The following is a 22366-nucleotide window of genomic DNA, read 5'->3' on the forward strand; positions in this document are numbered from 1 at the left end:
ACATGAAAATAGATCCTTAGTTAGCTTGCTAAGCTTCTTCAAACGGAATCATGTAAGCATCCCATCTCCGAGACGGGATGGGCATTGTTTTAGGATATGGAGAGTAGATTTCGGGCTTTAAAAGTAGATTTCGGATCCAAGGTAGGTGGAACCTATAAGCTAAACTTGAAACAAGTTTCTGTGTTTTTCTTAGTATATGTCTTCGCGTGATCCTGCGATATTCCATGGTATCCGATGATGAATGTATAATTTGGAATCACTAATCCGAGCTTCCATTTTCAATTATTTTAATGATTAAGATTCTTACTTTGCTAATGTTTCATATATATTCATGTGTCTAAATATGAGTAGTGGCCAGTATATTGTAACATCAAGAGGAGATCATAAAATGTGATGACTCTCAATTAAGAACATATGTGGAACCCGAGTAAATTCTGGGATTGACCCTAAAAGCAAGATTATGTTTCAAGTTCCAAAAAAAAAATTAAAAAAATGAGCATTTTGCTTTGACGGTGACGGATAGGATGGAACCTATACGGAACCTGGAGCCCCCCACTCCTGTCTGTGGAGCTGGAGCGGGTCACTAGTGCTCGGATAGATGAGATCCTCGGTTTTAAGGATTTTGGCGGTTCCTTGGAGATCCCAAATCGATGGTTTTCTTTGAGAGCAATCGAATAGAAAAGAAAACGAAAGGACTACAAGGTGAGGGGAGCGGAGAAACGCCCCAATCGGAGAAAGAAAGATCAGAGGACACGCTCTTGAACATTATAAAGAAGAAGGAAAGGGAAATCATGGTGACGATGAGAAGAAGCAATTGGAAAATTTGGAAAAGGTGGTTAGGTGGGGGAAAGGGAAATGTCTTCTATTCTCAACCCCGTTGGAAGAAGAAACCAAAACACTTCCCATGTGAAGGAAGCCAACTCTCTTCAAAGATCCAAAATCAATAAAAACAGACATGGAAAGAGACATATGAAATGTCCGCGAGATACATGTTTGGTGGTTTTCTCGAGACACTCATTAACAAGACTCCTAGGATTATTTTCTGAGCGCTGAAATCGAATCGATCCGATAAAATGGGTCTGAATGCGGCAGATGCTGCGTCAATCCTATCTTCGGGTTACCGAGTTCAAATCTTTCATTGCGCACTCGCTCCGGACTTAACCGGCGCAGCAACGGTGGGAGGGGCTTTTATGCAAGTAAATCAGCCTGTCGCGATCAGGGCATAAATAAGAACGGGGCGGGTCCTCCCTCGCGACTATCAAAAACTTAAAAAAAGGGAGAAAAGGAAGAAAATCCAAGGCATAAGGACATTGTAGGAGAAGCTTCCTCCAAGAAACGGCCAAGAAAACCTTCCACTAGGAAATTCTACCCCCTTCCTTCTTTCTCTCTCATCATTTTCTTGAGGAAAGCAATCAAGAAAATGCCGCGTTGCCCGTTTCTCTCTCTCTATCTCTCCTTTGAAAGATGACCAAAGTGGTGGAATCCTTTTAAAATTCTTTTCCTGCTTCTCAACACTTCTAGAAGTAAAAGCCCAAACAACCCATCATCTTCATCTTCATTTTCATCTTCATCTTCAGCTTCATGATGAACAAGAAGCCTCCTCCTCCTCCTCCTTCTCTATAAGTTTCCAAAGAACCCCCCAAATCTCAAGGAAAAATTTCCCCTTTTTTCCCTGTTTTTGTCCTTGTGGGTTTCCATTGATGAGATAGGAGTTATGTTCAGCCATGGAAGAAGCTGATACAAGAAGGAAAAGAGCTTGCCACACCCTCGTTCACATCTCCGGGTTCTACTGCTGGGGCTGGGAGTTCCTCACCGCTCTCCTGCTCTTCAGTTGCTCCATCTGATCATCACCGCCGCAGCCTCTCATCGATCCCCACCCCCTCTCCCTCGATTTCCTCTCCTTTTCTTCCCCCCACCTAAAAACTGTAGCTGTTGCCGCCGGAGAGGGTTAAATCGGGAACCACCGGCAAAGGAATGGCCCAGCGCTCGGCACCGGCGCCGTTCCTGACGAAGACGTACCAGCTGGTGGACGATCCGGCCACCGACGACGTCATCTCGTGGGGCGAGAACGGCCGGACGTTCGTGGTGTGGAAGACGGCGGAGTTCGCCAAGGATCTGCTCCCCACCTACTTCAAGCACAACAACTTCTCCAGCTTCGTTCGCCAGCTCAACACCTACGTAAGTTCTCTATTTTTAATTAGGATTATTCTGAAAAATAATTTACTTTAGCTTCTTCTTCTTTTTTTTAAAGGGTATTCTTACATCGAAATCTTTTAGTGAATTTTACAAAGATCTTTGCCTAACTTGGAGGCGCTACCTTAAAAGCAGACTTGCATGGACGATTTTGCCCTTTCTCCTGCATGCATTAAATTAAAAATATGGTCACTGGTCAACGATCGGGGCTGCCCCCTTTGGGGCTGTACATAATTGACTCCGGCGTGCGCACGTGCGAACTCTAGTTGAGTTCATTGATCTTTTTTTTTTTTTTTTTGTTACTATTATTTGACTGTCGACAAAGAATCATAAATTATTTGGAAATTTTCTGATATTCAAAAGGAAGGTTCAAACCTAACTAATAATAGTGTCCCTGTCACGAAATTTCTATGCCTACATTTAAATTCGCAAGAAGTTTCAAAATCTATCATAAATGCATTGAGGCTCTAATAAAAGAAGAATACATTAATTCAATGTGAAATGTGATCGAAGTCTTAGTATGTAAAATTCGAAACATACGCGCAATATTGTTGATGATACGTACAATTAGATATTTATCGTGAAAAATAGGGACATTGCTCTTGCATTTATTTTCTTTTTAGCAGCTTGAGTTGTCAAATCAAGATATAAATCCTAGGCAAAATCTTGTCCGGGTACATCTTCCACAGAGGTCGAGTTGTTGGTTAGTGAAGTAGCGAGCAGTTACAGCCCCCACATCAGCAGTGATGGGGGCACATTTGGACGAGTTTGAGGGAAACTTTCCAATCACTTCTAAAACTTACTTTACGTATTCCAATTAAATTTTAAACTTGTCAATTTTGTCAATCTAATCAAAATCATTCGAGTGAAAGTTTCAATATAATCTTTCTGGTCAATTATTATCGGTAATCACTAACGTGATAGCATATGACGGTCGACGATGATCGGACCGTCACGTTAGTAATTTCCTGCTAAAATTGACTGGAATGACCGTATTGAAATTTCGTTCGAAGGTCTAAGACTAAATTGATAAAATTGAAAAGTTTGTGACTATATAGACGTCCGCACGATAGGGTCGGGGCTAATTGGGTTTTTTTCCCTCGTAAAATTGTGTCTAGGAGTGATGATTCTAACATTATACAACTTGTCCCAAAAAAAAAAATTTATGCAGCAAATAAAACAAGTTGGGACATATTATATATGTATAGCACACCATTTTGGGTGTTTGACAATTCTTGCAGCACAGAAACGAGTGCCCTTAATTTCCAATTCCACGGTCCAATTTGATGGCTATGATCTTCGAAAAAGTAGATTTTGTCGTTGACAATTGTGAAGGAGGTCCATCTACAAAATTATTTATGACCCCGTCTTTTTGAACTTATTCTTTCTTTTCTTTTCTTTTAGAATTAGATGTTTTGATTCTCATTGTATTTTGGATAATTCGGCGTGAGATCCCTCTTCATATATGGAAGATTGCTTTTGTTAGTGAAATCTCTCTTGTAAATTCAATCGATGAAATGATTTCAATACAACTTTCTAAAGACGATTTTTGAATATATGAATAAATCAAACTTGATGGCTCATGAATTAACAAGAGGTTCGATTAATCATCGGCAGAGTACTATGTTATATTATGACCTGTCTTTTGGAGTAAACTTATATTTTATATTTTATTTCTACAATTTGTGCAAATTTTACAACTATTTAAGTGCAAAAATACATTCGAAAATTTATGAATAATCGTTTACGTAATTTCTAAAAACTTACAAATTTTGGGGGAAGGCTCTTGAGTTATTGGAAGTAAATAAACCAAAATATAACCCTAGTGAAAAAGCCTTGAACGCATTGTGAGGATATGAAAATGGACGATGTTCGATCCTGATCGCAAGCCGCTTCGCAGGGCTTCAGGAAGATCGTGCCGGACAAATGGGAGTTCGCCAACGAGCACTTCAAGCGCGGCCATAGAGAACTCCTCTCCGAGATCCGCCGCCGCAAGACGGCGGCGACTCCTCCGAACGCCCCGGCCTCCAGAGCCGGGAAACCCGCCGGCGCCGCTGGAGGCCAGGCCTCGCCGGAGAGCTCGGGCGAGGACATGGGGTCCACGTCCACGTCGTCCCCGGCGGACTCGAAGAACGCGGGCTCCGTGGAGACGGCCGCGGTCGCGACGGCCGCCCAGTTCGCCGACCTGACGGGCGAGAACGAGAAGCTGAGGAGGGACAACGAGGCCCTGAGCTCGGAGCTGGCGCAGGCGAAGAAGCACTGCGACGAGCTGGTGGCGTTCCTGACGGAGTGCCTGAAGGTGGGCCCCGACCAGATCGACCGCATCGTGCAGAGCGGAGGCCGGGGGTCGGCGGCGTTGGCCGCCGGGGACCTTGTCGACGGTGTCGATCGCGATGACAATGACGACGACGACAAAGCAGGAAGAGGAGTTGGTGGGGAGAAGAGCACGAAGCTGTTTGGCGTGTGGCTGAAGGGGAAGGGGAAGGAGGAGAGGAAGAGGGCGCGGGAGGAGAAAGTGGGGCCCGCGGGGATGGAGTTCCGTCAGCCGTTGATGAAGACCAGCAAGGTCTGCAACTGATCGTGCGGTTGGAAAGCGATGCGGGGCCGGGGTGTACTGTAAGGTCGTTGCACCTCAGGCACACCAAATTGCGAAGTTTTAGGGACTTTGATGTGATTTGATCGGTCGGTCGTTGGCTTAGGGAGGAGAAAGAGACTCATCAACCTTAAGGTTTCAATTTCTCTGTCTTCTATTTGAATTTTTTTTTCCCTGTATTTTTAGAATTTTTTTTTTTTTTTTGGGGGGGTTTTGGTGATAGGGATTATGATGAAATAGATAGATTGGGTTCCTAAGTCGGTTTGTAAATTTGATTGTGGTGGAGCAAGTGAGGATCGGGAAAACAAAGAAGGGTCTTCACACTCCTTAGTCAAACAATGTCAATTGGCAACTTGCATCTCTGAGTAAGCTTTTCGATTATTACGGTACTAACTGTAGTAGTTGACCTATTGATGTATGATTTAGTCGATTTAGCCCCGAATGGTTCGGGATCCTTTGATCACATGCTCCGATTCTCTGGTTGCTCCGCGGCCTCCGAAACTTTGGCTCGTCCACAATACGGCGTTGGATCGCCACGACCCGCTCCCACATGATCCATGTTGGGGTGATTGGCTCGTTCAAAATGCGCAGTGCCACCATGGCTTAAATCGAACATTTTGTAGCACTTGTTGGAGTTCTCGACCCGCTCCATTCCTACTCTTTAAAAAAAAAAAAAACTTATGTATTTGGAGAGTGAAAGAGTAATTCATCAAATAAATGTATTCCTATTGAGTCTTGACTTTAGTAAGCCCTTCACTTTCCCTCTACATCTTCCTAGGAAAGCCCAAATTCAATCTAAATCAAAACGGCATGGCAAAACACCAAAAAAGAACCTTATGATTGATACGTAGCATGGACGTATGGCACGAATGCACTTGTATGAATGCGATTTGAAGGGTGCAATTGGAATAGGGAATCCTACCTTTGCTATAGCTTCACTTTTTTGTCCAATTTATACCTAACTTTGCTTTGGTAGCATGAATCATGATGAGAACCGCGAGTCTTACCTTTACTCCTCGAAATAGATCGAAAAGTCTCGAAACGAAGGGTAAAGTCAAAGACCCGTGGCGATGGGCGTCGCTGAAGCAATGGTTGCCTGCAGGCTGCGGCGATCGAGAGCTCTTTGCTCAATCTTCGTTCCTTTCTCTTAAATTGAAATGTGAGGTAAGGAGGAGAAATTTTCATGACCATCCGTGCATTTGATACGACCGTAATTAAGTTGTCATGGGAGTATCTTATAAGATGTCGTGATCTGTCTATTTTGGTAACCTTTGTTTTTAAAATTGCAGTACCTCAAAAACTAAATGAGTCGACTTTCTATAAATTACCGTAATAAGATGCTGAAATTTTGAGGGCTTTACGATTTTAAGTAATTTATTTACAAAAATTGTCGCACCCCTTTTTCCCAAATATAGCTTCTGCAAAAAAGTTGCACGTAATATGTCCCCCACTTTTTATTATTATTATGATTATTTCTGATTACTATGGGAATTTGCAGCCATCACAAAAATATTCGATTTATTCATAACTGCTCAAAATTTTTTTTTTTTTTGCCAATTTACAAACTTTCCAATTCGGGCGAGAGGTGGAGATCTACAAATCATACCCTTACATGTACACACGCACTTTACATGTACATTTTGTATCTGCGAATGATTACTAGGTCTTGATTGAGCTTAGATAACAATCTAATTCTAAATCACAAATTATAGGGAGAAGTTCTAAACATTTTTAATTTTGACAACCCAGTCTTAAATATTTTGTATTTGTGTCAATTCAATCGTAAACCTTTTGTATTTGAGCCAATTCAATATATCTGGCTAACTTTAACCGACGAGCGCCGACGAAGCAATTTTTAATAATATCTTAATATATTTATATTTATATTTATATTTTTTTTTATTTTCTGTCTATTCTTTAATTATGTTTTCATTTTTTTCCTCCACTAGCCATTGCCAGTTACTACGACGCCGGTGTCCGGTGCTCCAACCGGTCGTCGAATCGGCACTCGATTAGAGGTAGAAGATGAACAAAAAAAAAAGAAAAAAGGAAAAAATAAAGAATTTAAAAAAAATTAAATTTTTTTTCGAAAATTGCCCCATGAGTATCGATTGGCATCCACGTCGGTGTCGGCCTATTTAAGTTGATCGGATAGACCGAATTAGCACAAATGTAAAAGTTTTATTACTGAATTGACATAAAAAAAGGTTTAGGCCTGAATTGGAAAAAATGCAAAAGATTTAGAACTAGATTGGCAAAATTAAAAGAAATAATGAAAAATAAAAAATAGTTTAAAGTGGGCAAAGGACACTAAGAATGTCAATATTTGTGTACAGCGCTAACTTTAGTGACAATATTTTTTTTTTTATCTCTTAAGTGCCAATTTTTTTGAAAAACAGTTATTTCAGTGCCAACTTCGGTGAGTTTTGCCGGAAATCTGATGTCACATCTACGTGGCTTGCTGGAGCTTCCAAGTCAACAATAAAAAAATTTCAAAAGTTAAAAAAAATAAAAAAAAATAAAAAATAAGCTTAAAAAACTATTAAAAAAAAGTTGTGTTGTAGCGGCCGGGGCTTGGAAGCCCTCATTGCTACAACAGATCAATTTCTATTTTTTTATTTTTGTTTTTCTTTGTATTTATTTAGCTAATTTTTTAAATTAAATTAAATTTTTTAAAAATATTTTTACTTATTTTGTAAAAAGATATTACACATGGCGTCCACGTGGACTAATTTTCTTTTAAAAATTTTTCAATGGACTAAATATTTTTAAAATTTTCCATATAAAATTAAAAAATTAATAAAAATATCACGTGTACTATTTAGTTGGAATCAGCACTTAAGGGCACGCATGATAAGACTTTTGAAGGAGAATTTCTACTTCAGAAGTGTTTTTGGAATAGAAATCCGTTTGATAATACAACTTCTGAGGCAGAAATCCGTTTGGTTCATAATTTTAAATTTCTACTTCTGAAACAACTTTTTACTTAGAAGTGATTTTTGTAGCACTTTTGAGAAGAAAAAAAACTTACTTCTCACCATCATAAGCTATTTTTTCCTTTTCACTCCTCCCTCTTCATATATTTCTTTTATTTACGGGAGCTCTCTCTCTCTCTCTCTCTCTCTCTCTCTCCCCCAAGAGGTGTGGGCCGGGTTCACCCGATCCGAAAAATAGTTTAATAATAAAATTATTTAATAAAAAATTTAAATAAAAATTAAAAAGGAAAATTAAAAAAAACATTAAAAAGTATAAAAAATTCATAAAAAATTCCAAAAGTAATAAAAAAATTCAGAAAAATTCACGACCTCTTAAAAAAATCATAATAAAATAAAAAAATTTCATAAAAAATCATTAAAAAATATGAAAATTTTGAAAATTCTAAAAAAATCCCAAAAAATAGGAAATAGCCACAATCAACTAGCCAAGACCTATTTTGGATTTTTTGACCCCTGATCTTTCCAAATTGATGATTTTGCCCTTCTTGGCAAAGTATCTCCAATTTCTTCCAAATTACCCATGACCGTTAATCACACATTCTCTAAGCCCTTAGGGTTATATTAGAGAAGCCTTGATTTGTATTGGTGTGCTTTATTTGTGCACTTGATTGCGCATTTATTTTATTGAATGTGATTGGTAGGATTAGTCTTCCGACTTCCATGAAAACCCGTCAATATTTGCATTTAACTTTTCTTGAATAAAATGCATTTTCAGTTAGGATCAATAATTTTTCGTAGAAATTTTGTCATGTTATCAAACGTTTTTCTTTGATTAGAAATTAACTTTTGAAGTAGAAGTAGAAAAATCAACTTATGCTTCTGAAGTTATTTCTGAAACAGCAGTGTTGTTATGTACACCCTAAGTGATTGTTTTTGATCGAAATTGGCACTTAAGTGATCGTTTTTTCTTTGATTTGACACTTAAGTAATAAAAAAAAATATTGACACTAAAGTGAGTCTCGTACACAAATATTGGCACTCTAGGCGTAGCGTCTCAATTTCGCTAACATCCCATTGAGAAGGCTTTTCAAATCCTCATCTTCTCTAGCCACTGTCGCCTCCTCACTCTAATTCGACGGTGGCGAGAAGTCCCATATCGTCTGCCCGCGACTTAAGCTTGCGATATCTTCTTTAATCTTTTAATCAGAGCAACAGGCACATGCGGAAGCTCTATTATATAAAAACATTCAAGCGGCCATACAAGCATAAATGCATATCATAACAAAAATATTCAATCGGCGAGCACGCCTATCAAAGGATATGGCCTTGCATGGTTTTACTAACCAGATGCACATATTTCAAACAATACACTTTTATTCATAACTCACCATCCGCTCATTATTACATACTTATATAACTACTAATTTTATTTACATGGTTCACATGGGAAGAGTACTATAGATAGTAATCTACTCTGGATTCCTCAACGTCATCTCCGTTCATGATCTTTACTTCTCATGACATTTTTCCTTTTCGACTTGCTCATCCGAAAAATGGTTAATCAACGAGAGTAAGCCGAAGCTTCTCCGGAAGTAGGATTCCCAAGCCAAACAACTAGACCAGTTATAGAATTGCACGATTGCAAACAAAATCCCCATGACAGAATCTAAGGTATCCAAAATGATAGAATCTCGGAGTCAAACCGGAATCCAAAGATAGAATCAATTAAAATCCAAGGATAAACTCAATCAGAGTCATAAATACTAGGAATCGAGATCTATATTGATGGATGGATGAACGGCCCAATAGGCGAGGAATGACAGTGGACGACTACGGCATTGGAACTACGGTGGCGGCCACGAACAATGACCAAAGTCGGACGACCAAGGGCTACGGCGGTTGGACGGTCGGCGCAAAGATAGCACAGATGGTATGGGTCGTAGGCAGCGAGCGATATCAATGGTGGTTGGTCGGCGGTCGATCGAGAGAGAAAGGGTCGGCGACCGATTGTTCCAACAGAGTAACGACAGAATTTCTAACAATAGCTGTTGAATAAATTGACATCGATTTCTATTTATAATGGTCCAGTCGGCTTAGACCAGTCAATTTGCGGTTATCGCCTTACGGTAGAGTCGACTTATAACATGTCGTGCTTATAATCAGCAGCTTGTCGGCTACTTCTGATTTGTCATGCTTCTACTTTGTCATGCTTGATTGCTTTGTCTTGTTTACATTGGTTGAATTTCAAATTTCGAGTCAAATGACCCTAAAGCGCCAAGCACTAATCTGCTCCTATTTTAAGCAAGTGAAAGTATTCACATACTTAACCTAATGGGACCTAATTCCAACATATCGTGTCCCTAAAAATAGCACCGGATCCATAAAAATTCCTTAAAAATACCCGAAAGTTAAGATAAAAAGTTCCTTAGGGCTTATCCAATAATCCAAACTCATTAAATACTAATTCACCCCGTAAGCGGGTGGAAGTTTTCGGGTCATCACAGACCTCCCCACCTTAGAAAATTTCGTTTTCGAAATTTCAATCTTACTCCCTCCTAAATGAGGACATCCCTATGGTGAATTTGTGTTCACTCAATCATGTGGCTATGCTTTTCCGTGTATTCTTATCCCAATTGACACATCTCGTAATCTTAATCTATAAACAGAGTCATCATTTACCTCAATCAATCTGGCAACTTCATCGTGCCATTCTCATCTATCTGATAATATTATAGCACCATAGTCACTCTTTTACATATTTCAATTATACATTTTCAATACCATTCTCACTTTCACAACCCGCCAATTCAAATGGCGTCAAAATTCAACAGGGGACTTACTACCGCCCCATATCTCATATTATTCAGGCGGGCATAATCCTCTGCTAATCATGATGCCGGTTCCATATGCCAAGCCTATGATCTATTGGTTACGGTAAAAAATATCATCATGTCACAAGCAAACAATACATCCCTCGAGTACAAGATCTTCTCTGGCAAAAACCTTAGAGGCATCACAACTATATCCCTCGAGTATAGGGTCTTTTCTAGCAAAAGTCTCGGAGCTATCACAACAGACTTTCACCAATTACCACCATGCATATCGGACATTTCTTGCCAATGGCATCTCAACCTTTAGTTACCATGCTTTATTCCAAGTTTCATTGCCATGTTTACGGTTTCAATTTCAGACTTTTGAAATTCATTTTAAAATCAATTCAAAACATCAAAAACAATGCAACCTAGCTTTCAAAAGTCATTTCATTTCATAAGCATAAAACACTTTCTAGATTCGAAAGTGTTTCGATCCAGAATCGAAAACGTTCCGAAATTTGAAAAAGTTTTAGGTTTCAAAAGCTTAAAAATCAACTTAGATTTTCATAATCGTTTCGACATATAATCGAGAACGATATCGGATATAGAACAATACTTAGACCACTCTTTCAATATACTACTTGGTTCATACCTGTCCCCCGGCTATTCGCTCCGCGATGATAGTCAAAGCCGCCCATTGTATAGGTTTTATCTCTGCCCTAGCGTACACTCCCAAGAAGGATAAATAGATTGGGTTGCTACGGTTCATCCTATCCCCCCGCCACTTGGTTTCGAGATGACAGCTAGAGCCGCCCATTGTACATGTCTTATCTCTGCCCCGGCGTACACTCCCAAGTCGGATCCAAGTCAAGTTGCACAGTGTATCCCCAAGTTATACATCTATGGAGTAAGCCCCGTTTCCACACGTCTCATACCATGCTTCCATAGTTTGTAAGTATCCCACTAGCTCATCCAATATCAAGCTAGCGGTTTTCAAGTCGATATAAAAACAATGACCATGCATGCACTTTTTCAAACTCAATGATGTTTTATGTAATTAAATCCCTACAATGCATGTTATCCAATTTTTATACCAAACATCTCATGAATCCATCTCTTAAGCCTACTATATCCATCGAGTGATCATCTCACATCAAAGATCAAGAGCTTAGATTCATCTATATCACTTGTTCACTTTTATATCAACCACGTTCCTTATCATTCAAGATCAATATCTAAATTCCATCAAAAATCCAACATAAATTTAAGCCTATAATCCATAAAATCAATCGCCTTATTCCAAATCCTCCTCAATCACATTTTCGGAACTAATCCTCAACTTCAGCAATTCAAACTTAGAAGTGAATCTTAATGACTTTAGTAGAGACAAACAATTGCCGTCGGAATCTATTGTCCAATCCAGTTGATCACATTGCTATATCCACAAATAGTCATAAAAATTATCAAACTTAATTGGTGATCAACGAAATCTCTTGGCTAATAAGTAGCATTAGCTACTACCAATCTCGACAAAACACAATTACATGCACTTATAGTTTTAAATACGTACGTGCCTACCAAACACTTCATCAACTAGCGCACCTTATCACTCCATGTTTTGGCTTTAATACCAAATTAGGATCTAGCGTCCTAGTTTCGCCATCCCATTGGGAAAGCTTTCCAAATCCTCATCCTCTCTAGCCACCGTCGCGTCCTCACTCCAATTCGAGGATGGCGAGACATCCCATACCGTCCGCCCGTAACTTAGGCTTGCGATATCTTCTTTAATCTTTTAATCATAGTAACTGGCGCATGCGAAAGCTCTATTATATTAAAACATTCAAGTAGCCATACGGACACAAGTACATATCACAACAAAAACATTCAATCGGCAGGCATGCCTATCAAAGGATATAGCCTTTCATGGTTTCACTAACCGGATGCACACATTTCAAATAGCACACTTTTATTCATAACTCACCCTCCACTCGTTATTACATACTTATATAACTACTCATTTTATTTACATGGTTCACATGGGAAGAGTACTACATATGGTAATCTACTCCGGATTCCTCAACGTTATCTCCATTCATGATCTTCACTTCCCATGACGTTTTTTCTTATCGACTTGCTCATTTGAAAAATAGTTAATCAATGGGAGTAAGCCGAAGCTCGTCCACAAGTAAGATTCCTAGGCCAAGCAACTAGACTAGCTATGGAATCGCAAGATTGTAAACAAAGTCCCCACAATAGAATCCAAGGTATCCAAAAGGATATAATCTCGGAGTCGGACCAGAATCCAAGGATAAAATCAATCAAAATCCAAGGATAAACTCAATTAGAGTCATAAATACCACAAATCGAGATCTATCGAATCGGAATCTAGGATACTCAAGGATGGAATTTCAGAATCTCGGAATATCCAAATCAAGGCTATCATAGCCATAACAGATCGACAAACAATGCTCACAATAGCAAAACCATAGACGATATAGTAATAAGGACTAGAAATCTACTTGCCTCAATAAATCAAGAAGAGCAATTCAGAAACAACAATCAACGGACGGATGAAAGACCCAATGGGCGAGGAATGACGGTGGACGGTCACGGCATTAGAATGACGGTGGACGGCCAAGGCGTTGGAACGACGGTGGAGGCCACGAACAGCGACTAAAGGCGGTCGACCAAGGGCTAGGGCGGTCGAATGGTCGGCACGGCGACGGTACCGATGGTGCGGGTTGCGGGTGGCGAGCGATGTTGATGGCGGTTGGTTGGTAGTAGGCCGAGAGAGAGAGAGGGTCCGCGGCCGATGGTTCTAGTGGAGTAACGATAGAATTTCTAATAATAGCTACTGAATGAACTGATATCGATTTCTATTTATAATGATCCGATCATTTTACAATCAGCGGCTTGCGGTATAGTCGGCTTATTACTTGTCATGCTTATGCGGCTTGTCCGCTGCTTCGGATTTGTCATGCTTCTGCTTTGTCGGGCTTGATTGCTTCGTCTTGCTTACATTGATCGAATTCCAAATTTCATGCCAAATGGCCCTAAACTATTAAGCATTAACCTACTCCTATTTTAAGTAGGTGAAAGTGTTCACATACTTGATCCAGTGGGACCTAATTCCAACATATCGTGTCCCTTAAAATAGCATCGGGTCCATTAAAATTCCTAAAAAATACCCGGGAGTTCGGATGAAAATTCCTTATAGCTTATCCAATAATCCGAACTCATTAAATACTAATTCACCCATAAATAGGTGGTGGTTTTCGGATCATCACACCGGGTGTCCTTTTACTGTTGAAAAATATTAAAATATTAATAAATTTTGTCAACATTAGTGATGATTGTAACATGTAGGACAATCGGTGTCCAATCGGTAATTTGTTTTAAATTCACTTAGAATGTTACTCTAGTAAGCATTTCATTTTCCCTCTACATCTTCCTAAGAGAGCCCAAATTCAACCTAAATCAAAACAGCATGGCAAAAAACCAAAAGAGAACCTTTATGATTGAAACGTAGCATGGACGTATGGCATGAATGAAATTGTACGAATGCGATTGAAGGGTGCAATTGGAATAGTGAATCCTACCTTTGTAACAACGCTATAGCTTACTTTATCATCTTACTATACCTAACTTTACTTTGGTAGCATGAATTTTGATGAGAATAGCGAGTCTACCTTTACTCCTTGAAATAGATCGAAATGTCTCGAAATGAACGATAAAGTCAAGGACCCGAGGCGATGGGTGTCGTCGAACCGATGGTTGCTTGCAGCGATCGAGAGCTCTTGGCTCAATCTTCGTTACTTTCCCTTAAATTGAAATGGTAGGTAAGGAGGAGAAACTTTCATGACCGTCCGTGCTTTTGGTACGACTAGAATTACGTTGTGACTGTGTTGCATTGTGGGTATATATTGTAAAGTGTTGTGGTCTGTGTATTCTGGTAATATATGTTTTAAATTTATATTACCCGATGAGTCGACTTTCTAAAATTACTGGAAGATGCTGAAACTATAAGGGCACTATAATTTTAAGGATATATCCATACAAATTGCCACACCCCCTTTCTCAAATATAGCTTCTCAACGAAGTTGCACGGAATAGGTTTCACTTTATTTTTTTTTTCTGTTACTATAAAAATTTTGCATCCATTATGAAATATTTGATTTGATTCGATTCATAAATACTCAGTATTGTCTACCAGGTTACGGACTTTCCGATGCTTAGCTCTTGATTGAGCTTGGATAATGATCTGATTTTGAATCACATACTATAGTGATTGCCGATGGATTGAATGAAATCCAAGAGTCTTTTTCAGAGAGGCATAGTTGAGGACCCGATTGCAAAACTTGTTCGAGTTTAGGGGACTGAAATTACAATTATCCCTTTCAGAAATGTGGTTACCTGCATTTGTTGTTATTTATGATTCAGTAAAATTATAACGTTGGACCCATAGGCTTGCTCGTGCCAGATATTTTGATGTCCGTTTGAAGTTTCATCGTGTCCCACCGTTAATGGCAGTCGTCTTCCGCCACCTCTCGCTACTCTCCCCACTCCCTCCGCCGCCGTCGCCGTCTCGGTCCCCGTCTTCTCGCTCTTCCTCTGCTCGATTCGCTGCTGCTGCTGCTTCTTCTTCTTCTTCTTCTCGATCGCCGTCTCCGGCGTCACCAATGGAAGCTGCGGACAAGTTCATGGAGTTCCCTCACGTGTCGGCCCCGCACAGGAGCCTGATGATCGACCTCGTGTCCGCGGTGGAGGAGCGGCTGGGGTCTCAATTGCTTCCCTGCGCTCTCCCGCACGATGTCCGGTACTACCAGAGCGACGCCGGTTCGGCTCGCGGCTCTCTGTACGTCAGGCGCGGCCAGGGCCCCTCCAAGGTACGATTTTGCTCTTCTGTCTTCAGAGATGGGATTCCTTTCCATCGATTTGTGGTCTGGGACGGAGCGTGGTGGCGAAATTGAAGGTGCGAGAAGAGTTTGCGAGTTGGGAAAGAAGCTTGAGAGTGGGATTTTTAACTCCTGTCTGTAGGCTTAGCATCACATGGTCAATGGATATTGTATACCAGTCGTCGCTTGAACAACCATTATCTTGAGTTCTCGTCCAATTGAGCTAGTAGATTGAGACTATGTTTTGCATAAATTCCATGCCAAGGTCCTCGAGAAGTTTCATTCATGCTGCAATAGCTGCTCCTGTGTAGAATGAACCTTGATGAATGGATATAGCTTGGCAAGAAATACTTCACATGCATGATCAAGTTCTTATTCTATGACCGAGTGAGTTCTAGAATTGGAGCTATCTCATCCACTATGATCAAAATTTAGCTGCTCTCCATTTTGATGTATCTCATGGATCAAATCTGGACCAGATGATTTGTGAGGTCCAGCTGTTAAGTTCTCGGCGGCAGAAATTGTAGCGCTCTTTGGAGTTCCTGCTATTCCTTTGCTATCCTCTGGAAATGAAAGGCTTTGTAGGCCTCAACCGTATCAAAGCGATCTTTTGGCTTGGCTGTATAGGCAATAGATAAGGAACTGATTCTGTCTGCCGGTATTTCGCTATTGGTTTGTGGAGTCCTCGATGGCTTTGGTCTCCAGCTTTTACCCTTGAGGAAAGTTCTCGTAAGACTGATGTTCTGATGACACGGCCTGATGCAGCGATTAAATTCATTCATGTGCAGATTAAATTCTTTTATGTTCAACGTCCTTCCCTGGAACTATGGTTTATATCCATCCGAAACATGTTGTTTTTTGATGATTGTGAACCGGCACCCAGTCAATCATTTGTAGATTATTGTGATATATAGACCAGAGAGGGACATTTGAGTTCAGTTCTTGGAGAAATGTATTGTACGTTTAATTATTTGCTTTGGTTTGTCAGGTTGATTTTTTGTTAGGAAGTTGGCTAAACTGTCAGCTTCCAACTGGAGGATCACTCAACATCACCAGCCTTTCGGTCTACCTCAACAATTCAACCGATGCTCCAAATTTTCTGTTCGAACTCATAAGGAGCAGCCCAACATCGCTGGTCCTAATCCTTGATTTGCCACCTCGCAAGGACCTCGTAACTGACCCGGACTACCTTTCAACATTCTATGAGGATACCCAGTTGGAGTCCCGCAGGCAAGTGCTCGACAAACTTCCAGAGGCTCAGCCTTATTTCTCCTCGGCCCTTTACATACGCTGCGTAGTCTCTCCCACAGCTATCATGCTTCGCATAGAGAGTGGGGCAGGTAAAGCAGAACGCTTGGACGAGATTGTCGAGAATCACGTCTCCCCTGTTGCCAAAGAGGTCCTGGGAATATGGCTGGATAAGTGTGCCGCTGTGGACAGAAATGTGGAAGAGGAGGAGAGGGCGTACTTAGGGAGAAGGGATGGGATAATCAAGAGGAAAACTATCGAGATCGATCTTGGGTCCAGCTTTCCGAGGTTGTTTGGTCCGGAGATAGCTAAGAGAGTCTTGGATGTGCTAAGAGAGGTTTATGGTGTATGAACTGACGAGCCATGGGACTGGTGTAGAAATTCTCTCCCCCTTCACCTGTTCATGGCGGAACTTCAGCAAGAGCCACTCTTATGCCCACTTCTCAGATTGGTGGAACAGGTTTCCCTGTCATTAAAGAGTGGACCCGTCAGAGTTTTTCCCTTTCCTGAATGCAGGATTGAACCTGAAGGGAATGAAGGCCAAAGCTTCAACAGTCCCGTTCAGATCTGTGTTCGGCACGGACAGAGCGAACTGGGCCAGCATTTTCAAGGAAACCAAGATTGATGAACAGGATTAAGGTTGTGTACGTTCAAACTCTGTCATGTCAGCTCTACGATGAAGTATGGGATTGAGAATGTATCCAATCTTTCTACGATGTTGAAGCCAACCGACTTGCCGACTCGTACCACAACTTGTTTGAATAGAATTGCGTACTGGCATCGACGCTCTCTAACATGGGCTAAATCTTACCGCATCAATGAATTATAAGGCAAAAAAACAAGAGGATCGGAACCGCCCCGCCCCGGGGGGTGGGGGGGTTGGGAAAGCACAAGATGGGTTCTCAATCCCCGGACCTATTTGATAAATCAATGTGAAATTTGGGAATTGACAATTGCGCTCGACAATAGATTGATAACTTATATTAGAAGCTTTCATTGGTAACAATTTTTTAATTTTGGGAGTGAAATTAAGGCTCCAAAGTTAATTAATGTGATTTTTAAGCTAGTGAATTACTTTCCTGATTGCCCACTGCCCACGGAAAGCTAATCAAGCTGCGGATTGGGCCGCGATAAGCCACCGAAAAGGGACTCTATCATCTAATTGGATGTTTAGGCATCCTCAATCTCTTTAGAATTTGTTAGAATTTGTTTTGTATTGACTCTTGTCAATTTCCCTTGTTTAGCACTGCCTTTGAATGGATGAAATGACTAGTGTTGACAAAATAAAAAAAAAACTACTTTCCAGATTGTACATGTTTGATATGACTTTTTTTATATTAAAATCTTGTAAAATTATTATGTAAAAATTTGGAATTTGCATATTTATATGATTTAATGCTACGAAAAATCCCAAATTAATATATGACAAATTTACTCAAAACTAATTTTTTGATCGTAAAAAACCCTAAACTAGTAAATTTGTCATAAATTTACTCTAAATTAATTCTTTTGACCACGAAAAACATTAAATTGGTATATTGTGATAAATTTACCCTTCATTAAAATGAGTTTTTTTTTGTGAAGTCGTTAAAATGAGTTAATACTAAAAAAAAATCCAAATTGATACACTTGTGACAAACATAAGATAAAAATCCTAAATCGGTACACCCATGGACTGTAACGTGCCACCTAACTCGGTAATTTGATGATTAAATTTAAAGAAAACTAACGGAAGATAAATTTATCATAGATGTGTCAATTTGGGTTAAATTTGTCAAAATTGTATCAATTTAGAGTTTTTTTGTGGTGAAAGGAATAGTTTGAGGTAAATTTGTTACATGTATACCAGTTTATGATTTTTTGTGATATTAATTCTATTTGTATTGAAAGCTATGTAATTTTTTTTTCCATGTGAAATGAAAACGTCCGTACCGAAAAAAAAAAAAAAAATGTCCCCATCCCGCAGTAGACAAAGAAGAAGCTCTTCTAGTCTTCGCCTTCGCCTATTCCAACTGGGTCGAACTCGATTTCTTTCCCCTGTTTTTCGTAGGCGGGAATTCTGAAAAAAAAAAAAAATTGATGATTTCAGAAAAGATGCGACCAAACAAACCTGCGACATGCTGTCGAACTCGCCATGGCTCCCCGCTTCCGTGGCCTGCTTCGCCCGTGCGTTGAAGCTCTGCAAAGATCCCGAGCGTTTGAAGCCCTTGAAGTGCCTCCTGATCGTGAATGGACTCGCCGAGGACGGTCTCTTGGTCGGCGAGCTCATCAAGTCCTGTTTCCGCTTGCGTGATCCGCGCCTAGCCCTGTCTTCTTTCCGGGGTGCCCGCAGAGCGACTCTCTCGTTGCAGAATTCGATGGTCAGGGGTCTCTGCGATCATGGGTTGCATGAGCAGGTGCTTTGGGTTTATGGGAAATGTCGAAGCTCCGGTTGCCCATCGGACAACTTCACTCTTCCTCTTGTGCTCAAGGCTTGTGCCGCTCTTGGTGCTCTTGATGTTGGGAAGGAGATACATTGTGTTGCTTTTAGAGCTGGGTTCGAGGCCAATGTTGTGGTGCAGACTGCTTTGTTGGATTTCTACTCAAAAACCGGTCGTTTGGAGGTTGCAGACAAGCTGATTGATTTAATTCCTGAGCCAGATTTGGTTTCTTGGAATGCCCTGATTGCTGGCTCTTCTCTGAATGGCCTTCATAACAAAGCGCTGGAGCTTTTCGGGAGGATCTGTGCGATGGGATTGAAGCCTAATGTGAGTACTCTGGCCTGTGTGATTCCTGCATGCACATGCCTAGGACGTTCGGACATTGGCCGATCTCTCCATGGGCTTGCATTTAAATCTGGACATTTGTCGAATGGATATTTGGCTCCTGCTTTGGTATCAATGTATGCTATAGATGATAGTCTATGTAGCGCAAGAGATATGTTTGAGTCTCTTCCAGAAAAGAATGTGGCTGTTTGGAATGCTTTGATCCACGCTTACAAGCAGAAACAGAAGGCAGTTGATGTGTTTGAGATATTCCATCGAATGGTTCAATCGGGAATTCAGCCTAATGCCGTCACGTTTGTGTGTATCATCCCTGCATGTGAAAATCTGCGTGATTCTGTGCATGGTAAATGCCTTCATGCTTTAACAATAAAACATGGAATAGGACGTCAGATATCAGTGGGAACCTCCCTTGTATCATCTTATGCCAAGCATGGGGATATAAATTCAGCCAAGTCGCTTTTCGATGATATGCCTGACAGAAACTTGCTGACATGGAATTCATTAATTTCAGGTTATGTGCATAACAGGCTATTGGATGAAAGTTTGGCTGTCTTCTCTGAAATGCAATTTGTAGGATTGACTCCAGATCCAGTTTCAATTATTAGTATTGTTTCTGCGTGCTCCAAACTTAATGCAATTCTATTGGGAAAATCTGCCCACGCATTTAGTGAGAAAATGGATTTTGTTTCTAACCTTAATGTGTCAAATGCTCTCCTGGCATTTTACTGTGAATGTCATGAACTTGCTTCCTCATTTGCTCTATTTAACAGAATGGCCTCAAGAGACGTTGAATCATGGAATACTTTGATATCAGGATGTGTACGCACTGGACATATTGAAAAAGCGTGGGAGCTCTGTCACTTTATGCAGAAGGAAGAAATGAAGTTGGATTTTGTTAGTCTAATAAGTATTCTTCCGAGTTATGTTTCGAAGGACTATTTGCTACAAGGGATGATTCTACACTGTTACGCCATGAAAATGGGGTTTGCCTTGGACGTTCCTTTAGTAAATGCTCTTATTAGCATGTATTGTAACTGTGGAGATCTCCATTCTGGTAGTTTGCTCTTTAAGATCATGCCTAGAAGAGATTTGGTCTCATGGAATGCTCTAATGACTGGCTATCGAAACAAAAGACTTGATGGTGATGTCCTTCTATTGTTTCATCAAATGATGGAGGAGGATCAGATGACACCAAATGATGTTACTTTGATAAATTTATTGCCTTCATGTTGTTCGCTGCTGCAAGGCCAGTCCATACATGCCTTTGCTCTGAGAAGAGGGATTCTACGAGACACTCCCTTACTTACGTCACTTGTATCCATGTACACCAGATTTGACGATATCAGATGTAGCCTCAGGTTGTTTGAAACGGGAGATAAGTTGGACATCTCTTTGTGGAATTCCTTAATGAGCATGCATGTCCAAACAAAATATTCGTACAAAGCAGTTGATGCCTTCTGCCAGTTGCTTTGTATGGGATTGGAGGCTGACCATGTTACAGTCCTGATCTTAATTTCTGCTTCTGCTCAACTAACCATAGCGAACCTTGCCCTTACTGTGCTGTCTTACGTGATTCGGAAGGGCTTCAAGAAAGATATTGCAATCAACAATTCCCTTATTGACTTGTACGCGCGGTGTGGAAACATATCTATAGCGAGGGATCTATTCAATAGTTCTGATGATAAGGACTTAGTCTCCTGGAACGTGATGATTAATGCATATGGGGTGCATGGAAAGTTCGAGGCTTCTCTCGACCTTCTCTCACGGATGGAACTCACTGGCATGAAACCAGATGCCGTCACTTATTCAAGTATCCTGTCAGTTTGCAGCCATGCTGGCTTAGTTCATCAAGCCAAGATGATTTTTCGTTCCATGGTAGAACAGGGAGTATCTCCAAACACAGAACACTATTCTTGCATGGTCGACCTCCTCGGAAGAAGAGGACATCTGCACGAGGCCTTCGAGATTGTTAAAGGGTCACCTCATCTAGCTTCCACTGCCCTTCTCGAGTCTTTGTTGGGTGCCTGTTCTGTGCAGGGAAATGCTGAAATCGCAGACGGAGTTTGCAAAATGCTGTTGGAAGGGGACCCGACCAACTCTGTACCGTACGTGAAGCTCCACAATACGTATGCAGTGGCGGGACGGTGGATGGATGCTAGTAGAGTGAGGTCTGACATGGAAAGAAGGGGGTTGAGAAAAGTCCCTGGTTATAGTCTTGTTCATGGAAGTTAACAAGTCATGTTGCTTGGCAGGAGGAGATTTCACTGTCCTACCGTTCGGAGAATTCACAAGCCATAGCCATACATGATTGGCAGTATGGTTCCAGCAAATTCATTGGAATCCCTAGCGAGAGAGTCACGTGGTTAATGAAGATCAGCGAGGGGAGTCACGTGGTTAATGAAGATCAGCGAGGGGAGGGTAGGGAATATTTTTGTACAGCAGGGTGATATATTCTAACATTCCGAGGAGTGCTCACCATCGAAGTTGTTGCTCGGAGATTCAATCTCGAAGTAGCGACTTTCAAAGCCAAGATTTTTAACAATAAATTGGATCCTAATGTCACATTTGAACTTCAGTACAGTGTATCATGGGTCCTGGAAATGGTGAAATCCATGTCTTGATTTGATTTCCGTTTCGTGGTTTTCTACGACGAACCAGCACTCTGGCACTTCAGCTGTCATTGCAACGTTACATAAGAGAAAGTAATGCAAATTACAATGCTGATTTGAGCGTGAGCTTCCACTCATGCAGCGACAAGGACCCGCAACTCAGGCTCCAGAGAGGCTGTGTCGTGGGTACTCAGTTCTCTGAAGCAAAGTCTGACTACGTCAATCTCTCCGCACAAATCCCTTTAACATCACTTCCCTCTCCATAGACATAAACGCGCGTACAATGGTACAAGCATACCTGCCGCCACTTTTCT

At 40.8% G+C, this 22366-nt stretch overlaps 3 protein-coding genes across 4 annotated transcripts; all 3 read left to right on the forward strand.

The window, feature by feature from the left end:
• The first annotated feature begins 1432 nt into the window (after positions 1-1432).
• Positions 1433-4959, forward strand: LOC115746985 (heat shock factor protein HSF24). Its single transcript, XM_030682990.2, has 3 exons — positions 1433-1460; positions 1912-2178; positions 4094-4959. Exons 2-3 carry the CDS (start codon positions 1975-1977, stop codon positions 4769-4771), a joined length of 882 nt encoding a protein of 293 aa, XP_030538850.1. The 5' UTR covers positions 1433-1460; positions 1912-1974; the 3' UTR covers positions 4772-4959.
• Positions 4960-15007: 10048 nt separating this feature from the next.
• On the forward strand, positions 15008-17406 carry LOC115746987 (red chlorophyll catabolite reductase). Of its 2 annotated transcripts, XR_004016097.2 has the most exons (3): positions 15008-15421; positions 16419-17095; positions 17195-17406. XR_004016097.2 is itself a non-coding variant. In XM_030682993.2 (2 exons), exons 1-2 carry the CDS (start codon positions 15059-15061, stop codon positions 17028-17030), a joined length of 975 nt encoding a protein of 324 aa, XP_030538853.1. In that variant the 5' UTR covers positions 15008-15058; the 3' UTR covers positions 17031-17155. The 2 variants fall into 2 exon arrangements, 1 of the variants encoding a protein (XP_030538853.1); XM_030682993.2 differs by lacking the exon at positions 17195-17406 and having other exon boundaries at positions 16419-17155.
• A 1389-nt stretch (positions 17407-18795) lies between these two features.
• On the forward strand, positions 18796-21823 carry LOC115746983 (pentatricopeptide repeat-containing protein At5g27110-like). The gene has a single exon (XM_030682989.1). It carries the CDS (start codon positions 18796-18798, stop codon positions 21673-21675), a length of 2880 nt encoding a protein of 959 aa, XP_030538849.1. The 3' UTR covers positions 21676-21823.
• Positions 21824-22366: the final 543 nt, after the last annotated feature.

Source organism: Rhodamnia argentea, chromosome 11, assembly GCF_020921035.1.
Source record: "Rhodamnia argentea isolate NSW1041297 chromosome 11, ASM2092103v1, whole genome shotgun sequence".
Taxonomy (NCBI): Eukaryota; Viridiplantae; Streptophyta; class Magnoliopsida; order Myrtales; family Myrtaceae; genus Rhodamnia; species Rhodamnia argentea.

What these genes read in the sequence shown, in the direction of transcription:
- LOC115746983 (XM_030682989.1), top strand. Translation starts at nt 18,796, where the DNA reads ATGCTGTCGAACTCGCCATGGCTCCCCGCTTCCGTGGCCTGCTTCGCC.
- LOC115746985 (XM_030682990.2), top strand. Translation starts at nt 1,975, where the DNA reads ATGGCCCAGCGCTCGGCACCGGCGCCGTTCCTGACGAAGACGTACCAG. An exon ending in TTCGCCAGCTCAACACCTAC is followed by an intron (nt 2,179 to 4,093) that starts GTAAGTTCTCTA and finishes GCCGCTTCGCAG; the next exon opens with GGCTTCAGGAAGATCGTGCC.
- LOC115746987 (XM_030682993.2), top strand. Translation starts at nt 15,059, where the DNA reads ATGGCAGTCGTCTTCCGCCACCTCTCGCTACTCTCCCCACTCCCTCCG. An exon ending in GCGGCCAGGGCCCCTCCAAG is followed by an intron (nt 15,422 to 16,418) that starts GTACGATTTTGC and finishes TTGGTTTGTCAG; the next exon opens with GTTGATTTTTTGTTAGGAAG.